The sequence below is a fragment of the Pieris brassicae genome, chromosome 10, assembly GCF_905147105.1.
Source record: "Pieris brassicae chromosome 10, ilPieBrab1.1, whole genome shotgun sequence".
Taxonomy (NCBI): Eukaryota; Metazoa; Arthropoda; class Insecta; order Lepidoptera; family Pieridae; genus Pieris; species Pieris brassicae.
In genome coordinates, this window is record NC_059674.1 from 14,255,407 (window position 1) to 14,269,574 (window position 14,168).

At 33.9% G+C, this 14,168-nt stretch overlaps 1 protein-coding gene across 1 annotated transcript; it reads right to left on the reverse strand.

The window, feature by feature from the left end:
• Window positions 1-7,294: 7,294 nt before the first annotated feature.
• LOC123715420 (actin, cytoplasmic A3a) lies at window positions 7,295-9,405 on the reverse strand. Its single transcript, XM_045670414.1, has 3 exons — window positions 9,271-9,405; window positions 8,375-8,735; window positions 7,295-8,293 (listed from the first exon to the last, which is right to left on the reverse strand). Exons 2-3 carry the CDS (start codon window positions 8,722-8,724, stop codon window positions 7,513-7,515), a joined length of 1,131 nt encoding a protein of 376 aa, XP_045526370.1. The 5' UTR covers window positions 8,725-8,735; window positions 9,271-9,405; the 3' UTR covers window positions 7,295-7,512.
• Between the last annotated feature and the right edge of the window lie 4,763 nt (window positions 9,406-14,168).

The following is a 14,168-nucleotide window of genomic DNA, read 5'->3' on the forward strand; positions in this document are numbered from 1 at the left end:
ATCTTTAAACCTTGAGAAATTTAAATATTTGAAACCATCTAAACTTCTAAATAACCACTCATTTAAAACGAAACATATGTATTTTCTTCTGTAAAACAAAATGTCATGTTGACTTGACAAAACTGAAATCGAAATTAGAATGCCATTTTTAATATTTTAAATCGAGTTTTTATTGATTTAGGATTTGATGGTATATCAGTTGGCGTTAGTTACTACGCCCATTCAATTTTACCTTATATGGCGAAAGGGAAGTGATTGCCCTTTGTCTGCTCCTGTCTTTTCACTATTCCTTAGAAGATTATTATTTAAAATAGAGATTCAATTATATTGTTCTATAGACGAATAACTCATTAAGATGATAGAAATTATACTTTCCACTTCAGCTGTTCAATAGCTGATTATTGTGTACGGGTACATGAAAAGGGGATCTAAAATTGTACTCCATACAACGTAGGAACCTGTACACTTAATAAACTATGAAGATTATCAGTGTAAGTTTGTAATTTGGACTCAGCTAGTCCTTATCAGAATCAAAGAATGGTTTTGTGTTCTTGTTCGTATTTGGTAGGTTATCAACTGACAACCTGGTTAAGACTATTTTTTGAATTGAGGAGCTAGCTAGACAATAAAATAATGACTGTTTATATTGAAAGCAATTGAATTGAGTTTGATGACTTCGCCTGCACACACATAATTAAGAAGATGGTTCTAACTTGTAGTTTATGGACCCAATTTTAGTTAGCGTAATTAACATTTATGAGTATTTAAATTAATTATATTTTCTTTCAAACTATGTGTAGTGAAACTTATTTAACGAAAATCAGAACTTTCATAACTTTCACTTAGCAGAAAAATTAATATAGTAGAACATGATATTCATATTCACGTAAATATTTATGCTAATTTAATAAATGCATACGTTACTCTACTTAGTGGAAGATGAACGAATAATCTTAATTTTGATGAATTTCTATGGTACAGACAGCAAACATATACATTATGTGATTATTTAAAAATCAAATTGCTTTAAACTGATTGTTGGATCAAACATCGGACACCATGCTTCAGTTACGTATATTGATATCTAGTGATATATATCAATTCATTGTAAAACACATAATTATGTTCAATACCTTCCTTCTTGAATGCGTTTTAAGTAAATAAATATGATTCATACTAAGAATTCAATAAAATGTTCAGAAATTAGTCATGAGTCAGAATGTGTACTACGTTGAGTCAGCTCTCGTCACCAATTCTTGTAGACCTCCGGGAGCGTCACACGGGGTCATTACAGAGGGGCCAAGGACAATTTTATAGAATCTTATCGGAAATATGCATGTTCAATACTACAAATATTGGCTTCGTAAGCACAATCATCGTTTAGTTTGTAATACATATTATCTCTTAGAATGCTTTGCATTTGTCATTTATTTAATGTATTTAATAAATAATAAATGAAGCTACTACTACTATAAGTCAGGTACTTGAAAATGTATTATCAATTTAGATTCCTTCAAAACCAGGGTCTGTAAAGATTTAAAGTCGAGATGTATCTAAGTATTGAATTTAACATACCAGAACTACCTAGATTTTCTCAAGCTAAGTCAATATATTGTGTAAAAAGAGCAGAAAATAAACTTTGAAATAATCCCGGTCCAACGAGTGCAGAAGCTCAACCGGTTTTTCCACATAAAACGCCACTCACGAATACCCAGGATCATGGTTAACGCGAAAGTAATGGAACAAATCATTAGAAAAATATCTTAGTTTAGTAAAAGTTAGAATAATGTACTTCAAATTTAAATTACAAAACAATGATTTGTATTAAATTATTTATTTTACAACTTATTTGTTTAAAAAAATCTACTGATTTGTAATCCAAGACGTTTTAAAAAAAACTCTATTATATGGGCAATTCAAACAAGACACAGTTATCGTAGCTGTTAAGGTAATAGGAAGAATGATAGAAATGAGTCAACAAATGAATAAAGTACATAACTTACATAAATTGATTTACAAGAAATGATGACACACATAGTGTTCGTATCGATAAATGTATAGCAAACGTTGTTATTATATAGCCTTCCGCAATCAATGAAGAAATATTTTTAAATTTTAATCCATAGTTTCTGATAGCGGGAGTGGATTCAGTCAAAAACAATCCGAAAACATCTTAACGGAAAATATTTTTTCCGGTTTTTGCAATATTATTCATTGACGCTCTGCTTTTATTGATCGTATGTGATGTTACTAGCTGTGAATCTAGCTTTATATTGGTGAAAGAATTTTTAAAATCAGTTTATAGTTTTAGAGTTACAAACAATGTAATCTTTCGCCTCCATAGTGCAGAAGGTCACTTTTTATCGACGATATCCTAAACGTCTTTTCACGATGACATCTCTTACGCTTCCGTTTGGACAAGGATCAATCATGTGAGTCAATTAAGTAACTAAAACACGTAGAAACAGTATTGTCTGGTTATTATTCAATATGGTACAACTTTATAAGGTCTGAGTGTAAATTCTAAAGACCATTGGAACTTTTCAAACTATCTAGGCATAGTAAAATAACGTAAAATATATTACGTACTATTCTTGGAACTGGTTTTATTTCCGTTAGAACATACCTTACAACCATTATACCAAATCCAAAATATTGGCAATTTTAAGTAAAGTATAGAAGCTATAATATCAAAAATTTAAAAGTTATTTGTTTCGATATAAATTCCATCAACTAATCCATCGTTGTCCATGTTTTATGTATTTATTTCGTTATATTTATGTCTATAGACTAAAAATCTTGAGAACTAACTAATACTTAATTCTTTTCCACACTCTTCAATAGTTCACAGACCATAAACGATATTGTACCACAGTAAATATTATTCGAGCGTAGAATAATAAAACTATCGTGTACTTGTATGAGTCATGCGTCTGTTGATTCGCGTCGCCTTGAGGGGGACATGCTAAAATTTAGCAACGCGACGAAATATCGACTCCGGAGGTACTAATAAAATTAACGTTTAACACATGAAATGTATTAAACACATTTAACTTTTAATAAACTTGCCAATGAAAAATTTATAAGTTATTTTTGGTTTTGGATAACCTTTTTTTCGTAAATCCACATTAGATATCGGATTATTGTGGTAAACTTGACTTATAAATACCTTTATTATTGGTATGATAAATATCGTTAAGCAGTGATGTTGAAGCAAAGAACATCGCACATGAACGCTTCATTTCACGTTAAACAAGTTGCCCTACATACTAAAAATATACGGCGTAATATAACTAATTATCTATTTTGTTACCATGACATAAGGTTCATTTTAAATTAATAATGAAAATGCAATAACATTCTTATTAAAGAGCTGTCGGACAAGCAAGGGTAGGTTTTTTACCAACCTGCAGCAGGTTTTAACAGAAGAACACAATGGCTATGCCTCTATAGATTGATATAAGGATTTAGAGTCGAATTGGGTTGAACATTAAAATTGGCTATAACTTTTACACAGAGTTATATTGAACTCAGTCCTGTACTGGTATTGCTTGTTGAAAGAAAGTAACGAATTTTTAATATTTACACACTTTTTGAATTACATGGCTTATGGCTAATCTCGGATTCGCCGTGTGTAAATTCTAAGTTATTTAATTAAGGAATCGCAACTTATAAGATAAATAATAATAGTCAAAAACAGTTAGCCACTTGCGCTGTTCGAAAATTATTTTAATAGATACCAATATCTGCCAACGCAAAATAATATGTTCTTCATGAAGTAAGAATTATGAAGTTTCATAAAAAAAACGCAAGATTGTTTATTTTGTGTCTTTTATTTGAAAACTAACTATGTATGGAAAAGTATTTGAATGAACGTGTTCGTATATATAAACAAAGAATTATTTATTAGAGATTTGATTTGTGTTATAGTTATCTATATTCCAATTAGAATGGTCACGTGGATATAGCAAAATTTGCTTTCAAGTAATGCTTTCAGGCTACAAGGCAATTCTCATCAATATGCCATCACCAGTAGGGTGTGCCCATACGCCACAAACCTACGAGACTTTATAGTGATTATATGAAACGTTCTAGCGTGGTGGCGTTCCGCGGGTGAGTCGTATCGATCGTCCCGCCCTTGACATTCGTTGGACTGGGGTGGCGAGGATACGCTGAACACATAGGGCTGCCCGCCTGCACGCCAGATAGCTTCTATAAGCAATTATTTATAGTTTGTAAGTACGAAAACACGTACGTAATACCGACATCGATTTTGTTCAAGCTAAAATTACAGTATTGTTACGTATGTGGAAAAAACTACAGTGTTTCATCGTTAGACGATGCCATCAAGAGTTTTTATTAATCATCATCATACCATTTATTAGAAATAGTCATCAGTCATATATATATATGCTTATGATCTATTTACAATTTTTTTATAAAATTAAAACAAATTTAAAAAGTTTGGTACCTTTATTTCTGGCATCAATAATCACACAGGTACATTTTTAATTACATTTTAGATTACTACTATGTAGGTAAAGATAGACCCTACAATTAAGTTAACTTAGGGTAAATTATGTCAAAGTTATTGATAATTATTTTCATCAATATAAAAACGAATTAAATTTAAGATAAGGTTCGCTTATTCAGAATAAAAATACTAAAATCTCAACCCTACCCTTAAAGAACAAAGCTTCATTAATATTACGAGTCGCAGTGTTAGTAGTGTCTTATTGTTAGACGACATCCGTCTTAGTTTCCTCTATTAAAATGCCATATGTTTCTGAACTAAACTCCAGAACCAATAGAAACGTAAGGCTTTGCCGTACGTGTATATACTTCGTTTTGTGGACCGATTAACCAACATACTGTAGTTTGTATAAATGTCAAGAAAACGAAGATTTTTGCTTCGCAGAAACCGGTGCGAATCTGGAGGGTCAATCGATAAAAGGAAATGGAATCCTATTATATTTGTTTAGCCTACCTTTAGTAATATAACAGTGTCGGATAAAGAGGACTGGAGGCTTCGGGGCAACAAAGGAGTGGAGGCCTCCTGGCCCCAAATAAAATGAAAAAAAAAAATCTGTCCAATTGTTTTAATCAATAATTTATTGTGAAACCAAGTATTTAACAAACTTATAAAAATGTATCAAAAAGTTGTTTACTTGTCGGAATTTAATACATTTTTATTACGGAGTCTCTAATGTTTGGCCCCTCTTTTGTGGAGCTGGGCCTCCAGTTGCCCTCCCCTAAATCGGGTCCTGTACAGTAAAGCCTTACCTACTTTGTTATTTAGATCATGCAACGATAGCCTAACTCGACATCAGACAGTCGGCGAGACAATGAACGTGTCTTGTCTGGCTTCTTTGCAAATAATGTCTTAACTGCAAACACATACTGCATCGCTCACTATAAAATGGCATGGTTTTACGGGTGCAACTTGTCAAAGTTGGTACTTTATTAAGAAACTTTTATATTACTAAGTAATTCATAGAGTAAAGACACCTTGGGCCGTCGGGTTCAATTTCAGGCGCCAATTAAAGATTTAACATGGCGCCTAGTAATAGGCAACAACCCCCGAAATGGTGCTTGCCACGCTCAACGAATATGTATCGCAATACTTCTAGGAATCTATGCCAGCATTGAATGTGCATTGCCACAGGAAAAAAAGTTTAAATTTATTTTAATTATCTATTTATCATTTTTTAATTATTATTATTATTACTATGTAGGTTAAGTATATTGTAAAAGCTGTATATTTATTAACTAATATTAAGAACCTACCAAACACCATAAATATTAGAAAACAAATCTATATCATTATTCTATACTCTTTGACAACAACAACAATGGCAGTCTATAAAATATTAAATGCTCTAAGAATTTATTTTTGAATTTAATTGTTGCCATTTGAGTGTTACAGATTATCAACAACAAGAATGATCAACATCACCAATAGACAACATACTATGCTTTTACTACGTCCAGGAATAATCTTTCTCTGACGTCACATGCAGACGAAACGCAGACGCATGGTGGGTGTGTTCTCTAATTATAAACTATCTACACTAGGTCAGGTAAAAATAACCGAATTTACTTACCACGCAGCACTGGTGTTTATTCTAATTTGGTAAAGGTAAGCAACTGATAAAAATCAATGTTTTATTTGTATATTCGTTAATAGTGACTCATTATATTAACGGATTGATTGTTAACATTAGAGTCCATTCAAAAACATTTTTCTTTATTGGACCAGCAATTTCTGCCCAGTCTGGGTAAGATTTTAAGTGTACTAATAAGTATGATTCCGGTGTGCCAAAAATGTTGGCATGTCATTTTGCAGCCATCAGTGCCGAGCCGATACTATAGAAGTATTTGTAGTAATTAGAGTATTAAACCTTTTGTGTTAATACATAATATGACAAAGGCATTGGTCTCATGCTCCCCCGTAAAGAAAACATACACGACGGTATGAAGACTTGTTTTTTAAAATTTTAACGTGAGCGAAATCAATTAAATAAATAAAATATATGTGTAATAATATTGTATTATAGTTTTATAATATTTTTAATTACAATAAAACTATTGACTTATATAAAAATAAATATACAGAAAAAAAAATTGACATAAGACCAATGACTATAACATGTTAAGGATAACTAAAATATATTTGCCATTTGCTAATTACAATTATTTCCCTACTTTATCACCCCACCGCAAAATACTAATTTAGATTTTCCTGTCAATACGTTATTCCCGCTGTTTGTTAACAACTAAGTACATTTGTCCTTTCAAAATTCTTAAAGTTAGCACTTAGGGTTATGCTTTGTTTTTCATTTAATTGAGAGAACCTTATCTATTGTCGCGAGAAATCTAAATCAGAATCACTTCCATACTGTTTGTTACCAAGCTGAGGCAGAGTAATTATTATATTTTATCAGAAGCACGTGGTAAGTCAGGTAATTGACCTTTCTTATGGACGATTGCCTCGCCCATGTTATTCAAGAATTCCATTAGTAAGATTAGGTGCACTAATCGAGCTGACACGCCCTTACTGGTACTAAACTTTAACTATTAATTTCATAGTCTGGCCGGCCGCCGGGGATCGAATAGAATAAGAATCGAATAATGTTCAATTACTGAAATTAATTTTAATTAAATTGACAAACCAACAGGTTTCAGAATATTTATACATCCGGATATACTAACAGAAATTCGTTTTAGTAAAGTAGAAATATTTGGGGCATGTAGTTCAAGATCTTAAAGTGAAAGATAAAGGAAACGACATATCTATACCGGTATAATAAATTATTTTATTACAAATGTTAGTTGCAATAAATAAATTAAAAATCTTTGTCAAAAAGTTTTTACGTAATATGCATATTACGATACCTTACAACCTATTTAAATACTGTACTTAAATAATAGATCACAAGCGTAGTTTGAGCCGCCCAGTTGGGGTCTCGGTGTAGGGCATCATATGTTACTGTTATTAGTCTCATTAGGCATTTAGAAGCACTTCCTGTGTACAATGGAGGGGCCAGATTCATCGTATTCCTGTTTCGAGATCCACATCTGCTGGAAGGTCGACAGCGAGGCCAGGATAGATCCTCCGATCCATACGGAGTATTTCCTCTCAGGGGGAGCGATGATCTTGATCTTCATCGTGGATGGCGCCAGTGCTGTAATTTCCTTCTGCATACGGTCGGCGATTCCTGGGTACATTGTGGTACCACCAGATAATACTGTGTTGGCGTACAAGTCCTTACGGATGTCAACGTCACACTTCATGATGGAGTTGTATGTGGTTTCATGGATACCGTTGGCTTCCATACCCAAGAATGAGGGTTGGAAGAGGGCCTCGGGACAACGGAATCTCTCGTTTCCGATGGTGATGACCTGTCCGTCGGGAAGTTCGTAGGACTTCTCGAGTGAGCTGCTAGAGGCGGCGGTGGCCATCTCCTGCTCGAAATCAAGAGCCACGTAGCAGAGCTTCTCCTTGATGTCTCTTACAATTTCACGCTCAGCGGTGGTGGTGAATGAGTATCCACGCTCGGTTAGGATCTTCATTAGGTAGTCGGTAAGGTCACGACCGGCCAAGTCCAGACGCAGGATAGCGTGGGGCAAGGCGTAACCCTCGTAGATGGGGACTGTGTGGGAGACACCATCACCGGAGTCGAGCACGATACCGGTGGTACGACCGGAGGCGTACAGCGATAGCACGGCCTGGATGGCTACGTACATAGCGGGGGTGTTGAAGGTCTCGAACATGATCTGGGTCATCTTCTCTCTGAAACAAAAATGGCACCATTAGACGCTGAAGATCCCTAATCTAAAATCCTGTAAATGTTTTGAAAGTGGTGATATGTACCTGTTAGCCTTAGGGTTGAGGGGAGCCTCTGTGAGCAGAACGGGGTGTTCCTCAGGAGCTACACGCAGCTCGTTGTAGAAGGTGTGGTGCCAGATCTTCTCCATGTCATCCCAGTTGGTAACGATACCGTGCTCAATGGGGTATTTGAGGGTGAGGATACCTCTCTTGCTCTGTGCCTCGTCACCTACGTACGAGTCCTTCTGTCCCATACCGACCATCACTCCCTGATGACGGGGCCTGCCCACGATAGAGGGGAATACGGCCCGGGGAGCGTCGTCACCCGCGAAACCGGCCTTGCACATACCGGATCCATTGTCTACTACCAACGCGGCTACTTCTTCGTCGCACATTTTGAATTAGTCTGAAATAATTATTATCATATTAATTTGCCTTATTCCTTTAGAACCACCTCTTATCGCTTAATCATAATCTTTTTATTGGTACAATCGTTATCATGTCCGCATATAGTCATCGCTACGTGAGCTACCACTGATAAGGAAATGACGTTATTAAAATTACACAACGAATGACACGTAAGTAGAAATGTTTAAAATGTTATGAGTTTATTTCCAACATACTAAAACAACCTCTTATGCTCCACGAATCGCTAATAAATTCAATGCCAAACTCAATAACAACTTAAATATTTCATGGAAAATGTTTGAATTTAAAAATTTCATATACATACTGTATCAATTTGTTTTTTTTTGTAATATACTAATTGTGGTGTAATTTGGTTGTATAATAAATTTCTCTATGGAATCTGATAAGAAATTACATAACCAACTACCACGAAACACGTATTATTTATGTACACAGACATTCCAGCTAACACTGCACAATTATACATATTAATATGAACCCGTTATAAACACTATAAAATAAAATGAACTTACATTTAATAAATTATTTTATAAAATTCGTACGACTGCCGCACAAGCCAGCACTTTACTAAATGAGAGTCGAATGCAGAGGATAATGTATATAAAACGCAGCTTATCACACAGAGTACTATCTGTTACTTTTCCACCAATCAGAATTTACGTTACCATATTTGGTGATGGAGCTGTGTTTCCATATGTAACGTTGCCTTGATAAGCCGTAGTGGTAATAACATTTTATCAATGATAAAACTCCGTAAATCGTATTTAACTGGTAACAGAGGCATTGTATTGATGTAACCGCTAACAAATACAAGTGGAAGTACGGGACTAAATTCCATTGGAATATGAAATGAGTGTTCGAAGTTAGTCATTCTGTTATAATGTTTACGATGATTAGAGAACCGATGCGAACAGGAATTTACATAATGGCTGGTTATAACTTATACTGAAAGTACCTCTGTCGATACAACGCCTAAACTTCTCAATAAAAAAAATCATGACGCCCTATAGTCGATTTAATTTTCTCAAATATTAATAATTAGATTGAAAATTTGTCTTAACAACACTGCAACACAACTACAAAATTCATTTGCCAATGTATCGACTGGCGTAAACATAGGTGAAAGATTTTCTTAGCTTTTAATTGGATTGTGAAAGAAGTAAGTAAATAGTTAAAGTTACCTCTCCATAAAGGACTTTAAGTACATAGGTAGACCAAAGGTGCAAATGTAATATATGTAACATCATCGAAAGGATTTTGCTTTGATTTAAATCGATTACCACATTAAAACTAATTAGTAAATGTTTAGTATTGTCTTTTGTTAACATAGCTTTAAAGCACGCAAAACGTCGGAAAATTTTAAATTATGTAAATAATTACAAGTTTATAATAATACATAGCTTCAATCCGTTTAAAAGTGTTTTCTTAGTAAATATTTGCGAAAATAGACTATACCATTCCAATTTAAATAAGTGTTAGATATATCGAAAAATATATAAAATTCATTGTTATTAATTGCTTTATGAATTACCAAATAAATATTTCCTCAATCCATATATTACTAAATATTCTAAGAATAATTTATTATTAATTTATGACGTGTTTAATCATCAACCGCTTTACTCGAAACATTATTTTATCACACTGATATCGCATTTCGATTATTAATATTATATCAATCCTATTATTCATTACATACATACATTTAAATAGTTTTAAATTGTATATTAAAAATGGCGTCTCTTCTGTGGTGATCAAATACGTCTTACACATTTTCTAGTATATTTATTTGGTTGTTAGAAATAAAACAGTGCTTATAATTTCTCTTTTTTATAACAAATGTTTTAGTCAATTTTCGCGATTTAAATAACCTTGTATCATAGCCTTGGGTCAGAGATGAATGACCGCATTGCACTGAGGATAATCCGATGTTTACAATACCAATAAAATTAAAATTTCTCCAGGGTTTTTTTTATGATTCAGTCTCGACTTACGAAATTGAGATAGATTTAAAATTCGCTTTAATTAAGTTATGGTCTTGGTGCGTGAAACAATTAATTGGGCGTAAAATATTATATTACAGTTACATTTTTGTATATTTTAAGCTAATGACCGTCGCTTAGAAAATTGTTATAAAATTCTCCCTTTACTTCTCAATTGACACTATTTTTTAAGACTACTGTACTTATACACCTCATTAATATTACACAGTATAAGTAATTTCAAAGCTTCATATCATAATCGGAACGAATAACGAGTCGTTACAATGACGGGTGGTTAAGTAGATTGTTTTAGAAGCTTAATTAATATATATAATAATCAAATGTTCTTCGTTGAATCAGTCGTGCCAATTTCGTAGACTCGAGTTCAATAGCTTTCCATATCTATTACCTCAAAATAAGTGAATAAATCTTGAGATATTCTTTATTATCACGCTTTATTACTGGGCTAATTGGTATTATATTTCACCGCATCTCATACGGAATGATAAATACATGGACTTTCACCCTGACTTTGCATTTTTCTGTCTACTTTTACTGTAAACTTGACCGTTACTATTTCGCTTATCCACATTAGTTTTAATTTTAAAAAAATATTGTTGCCTAATTATTTAGTGCCATGCTGACGAACCTGGGGCAAATGGAATCTGGGAAATAATTACTTTATTACGAGGAACTCGCCCAACTTAGTCGTGTGTTGTTTTCATGAATTATAAGCAAAATATTGGTTCATCTAAGCTTTTTCACCTTTCTAGTGTTGAGTTCGAATAATAAGAATGGTATTAGGTATACCTAATACCATTCCAAACACCATCCACACAGTTTGCTTTTGAAACGTGGCGAAGACATTTCACTCCCGTGGTATTTGCTGCACACTCCCTCGAAGGGGTGAGCTTTGACCCGTTCGGGTGGTGTATGTGTTCGCGTCCTGCTAATACAGGTCGATACGGGGGCGGGCTATATAGCCCTTGATGGGGGCTGCAGCGCGCGGGGAGACGCGATCTCTACTCGCTGCGTGCAGCCGATGGGGTCGAGTCCTAGGTGTCAATCCGGTGGTGAGGGGCCAAGATGTCATCTCAACTTGGCCCTGGTGTCATGGCTTCGCGGCTGGCGGTCAAGCTCGGCCGGGTGAGGCAGGTGGTCTTCTCGTTCCTCCCCAGGGTTAACCCGGTCCCCGGTCGAAGCCGTGGTGACATTTCACTGCGTGCTGCGGCTGCTATTTCGAGAATGAACCCTATTGAGCCACAAAGGCGGTAAAACGTAGTACCTTGTTTAAAAAAAGTGAATAGTTAACAAACAGTGTAGCAAACAAATGACCTCGTCCGTCAATATTTAAATCCATAAGAAAATTTGCTGAATTTTAGGCGGACGTAGATTCAAACTATATACAAAAGAGAAGCCGTGGAAATACGGTAAATAAGGAAATAATAACTGTACAAAAGAATACATACATAACGAAAGTAACATAAATAATGTTACCATTTTCAGTAATTTGTTAGTATTATACGAACTTATCGATTTTGGAACAACTGCCCAGAGACTTGGGTCTTGTGAAGGGAGACCAAACCCAAAATAAATCAATAACGCACCCTTCAGCTTAAGCTATGTCTAATGTTTTTAGTCCTGTTATCCATATACGGCATGCAACAACGATAACTTTATTTTCTAAATAGCAAAGGAAAAAAACGTCAAATTTTTGCAATGGGGCAATGATATACTGGCTGGCAAGGCCCGGAGGTGTTAATTGTTAATGTATCATGACAGCTAACGTCACATCTTCACACACACATATATATACCAATATCTGAACTATTGATATGGATATTTATAATTTGCTGACTTTCCTGTATCGTACTTAAATTATGTTTAATTTAGGGATTTTCAGTTAGAAAATATTGGATGTTTTGTCTCGGAAACATATATTTTATTTTGTATTATTGTAAAATTTAGTTTATATTTTTTTAATTGCTTAAGTCAGTTTATTGTGTACAGATATCAATAATTAATTGCTGAAATGTCTGTATGATATTTTTCTTATAAAATATATCGTTAAAGGGTTATCAATGTCATGCCTATAAATATTTGTGACGTGTTAAGTTTAAATTGTGATATTGACCTTTCGATATTTTTTTAATCAATGAGTCATTTCAAAAACAATTCTCGAGAAGCTCAATCAGTTGTTTCATATAAAATAAATATCTGTCTACGAGGGGCATATTGAATGCCAATAACCTAATGCTGTAATTTGAAATAATAATTCACACAAATTCTTAAGTAAAAAATAAAGTAATATTTATGCTAATAATTATAGATTTAAATGCAGACAGCGTTTGGTGGATCACGAACTTTATTGCACTTTCAATGTATATGTACAGATAGTAAATTGTTTTTGCACTTGTCTGCGCGTATTGATCGGACTACAGTAGGTAATGTGAAAGTAGACGAAAGAGTAAGATTCAACGGCTAACGCAAACATACTAATACGCATGTTTCATTGGCTTACAAAAATAAAAGAGAAAATTCAACTGTTTTTAATTTACGCAAATATATAAATAAATCTTCTTTAACGGATAATAATAAAAATCCAGTGGGGCGACGACCCTATTTAGGTCTTAGCCTCAGATTGCATCCGTTTCTTTGACCATTTTTGTTTTTTCAGAAGATGAACAGCCTTCTATCTGACAATTGTCATCGATTTTTGGATTTGAGATGCTCGTTTCTTCATGAGGTAGGTATTCCTTATCGTACGAGTAAGTGTGTTAGAAAAGTGAATTTGTAAATAACTGAACTTTAAAATCTTCTCTACTTGGTTTGTTTGCCTTTACATTGATGTTAATTTTATATATGTATATGGCGTATTTCTTAGAATTGTATGTACTAATTTCCAAATTAAACAATGGGTACTAATGCCCTGTCGAATTAATCCTTTTTCGTGCATACGCTGGTAATGGCCAGTAAGTTTAAAAAAACAGGATTAATTCGACAAAAACATCCATAAAATGATATCGGCCATATTCCGCAATGCATTCATATTATAAAAAGTGACTGCAATAATCAAATTATCAGGTCAGAATATAATTTCGTCACCAGTCTGGAATTTAATCTAAATAATTCTTTATCAGGGCGTGGTACGATTATAATTTGTCGCGATCGTAAAATCTTTGCGTACGTTTCCTGGTGCACATATAGAACTTATACCTAATATGTGGAATATTGCTTTGAAATAAATGATATAGTACTGGTGAAAATCGTATTTTATTGATTGCACCAAACTGGACGTATGTTTTTTATTTAGACAGGTACCATAGTAATAAATCTAAAGGCTTTTTTGTTTATAAACGATTTCATCCATGTAACGTACTAACTGAGACCTAAGAGTAACACAGAGAAGTGCAAAAAAACTAAAAATA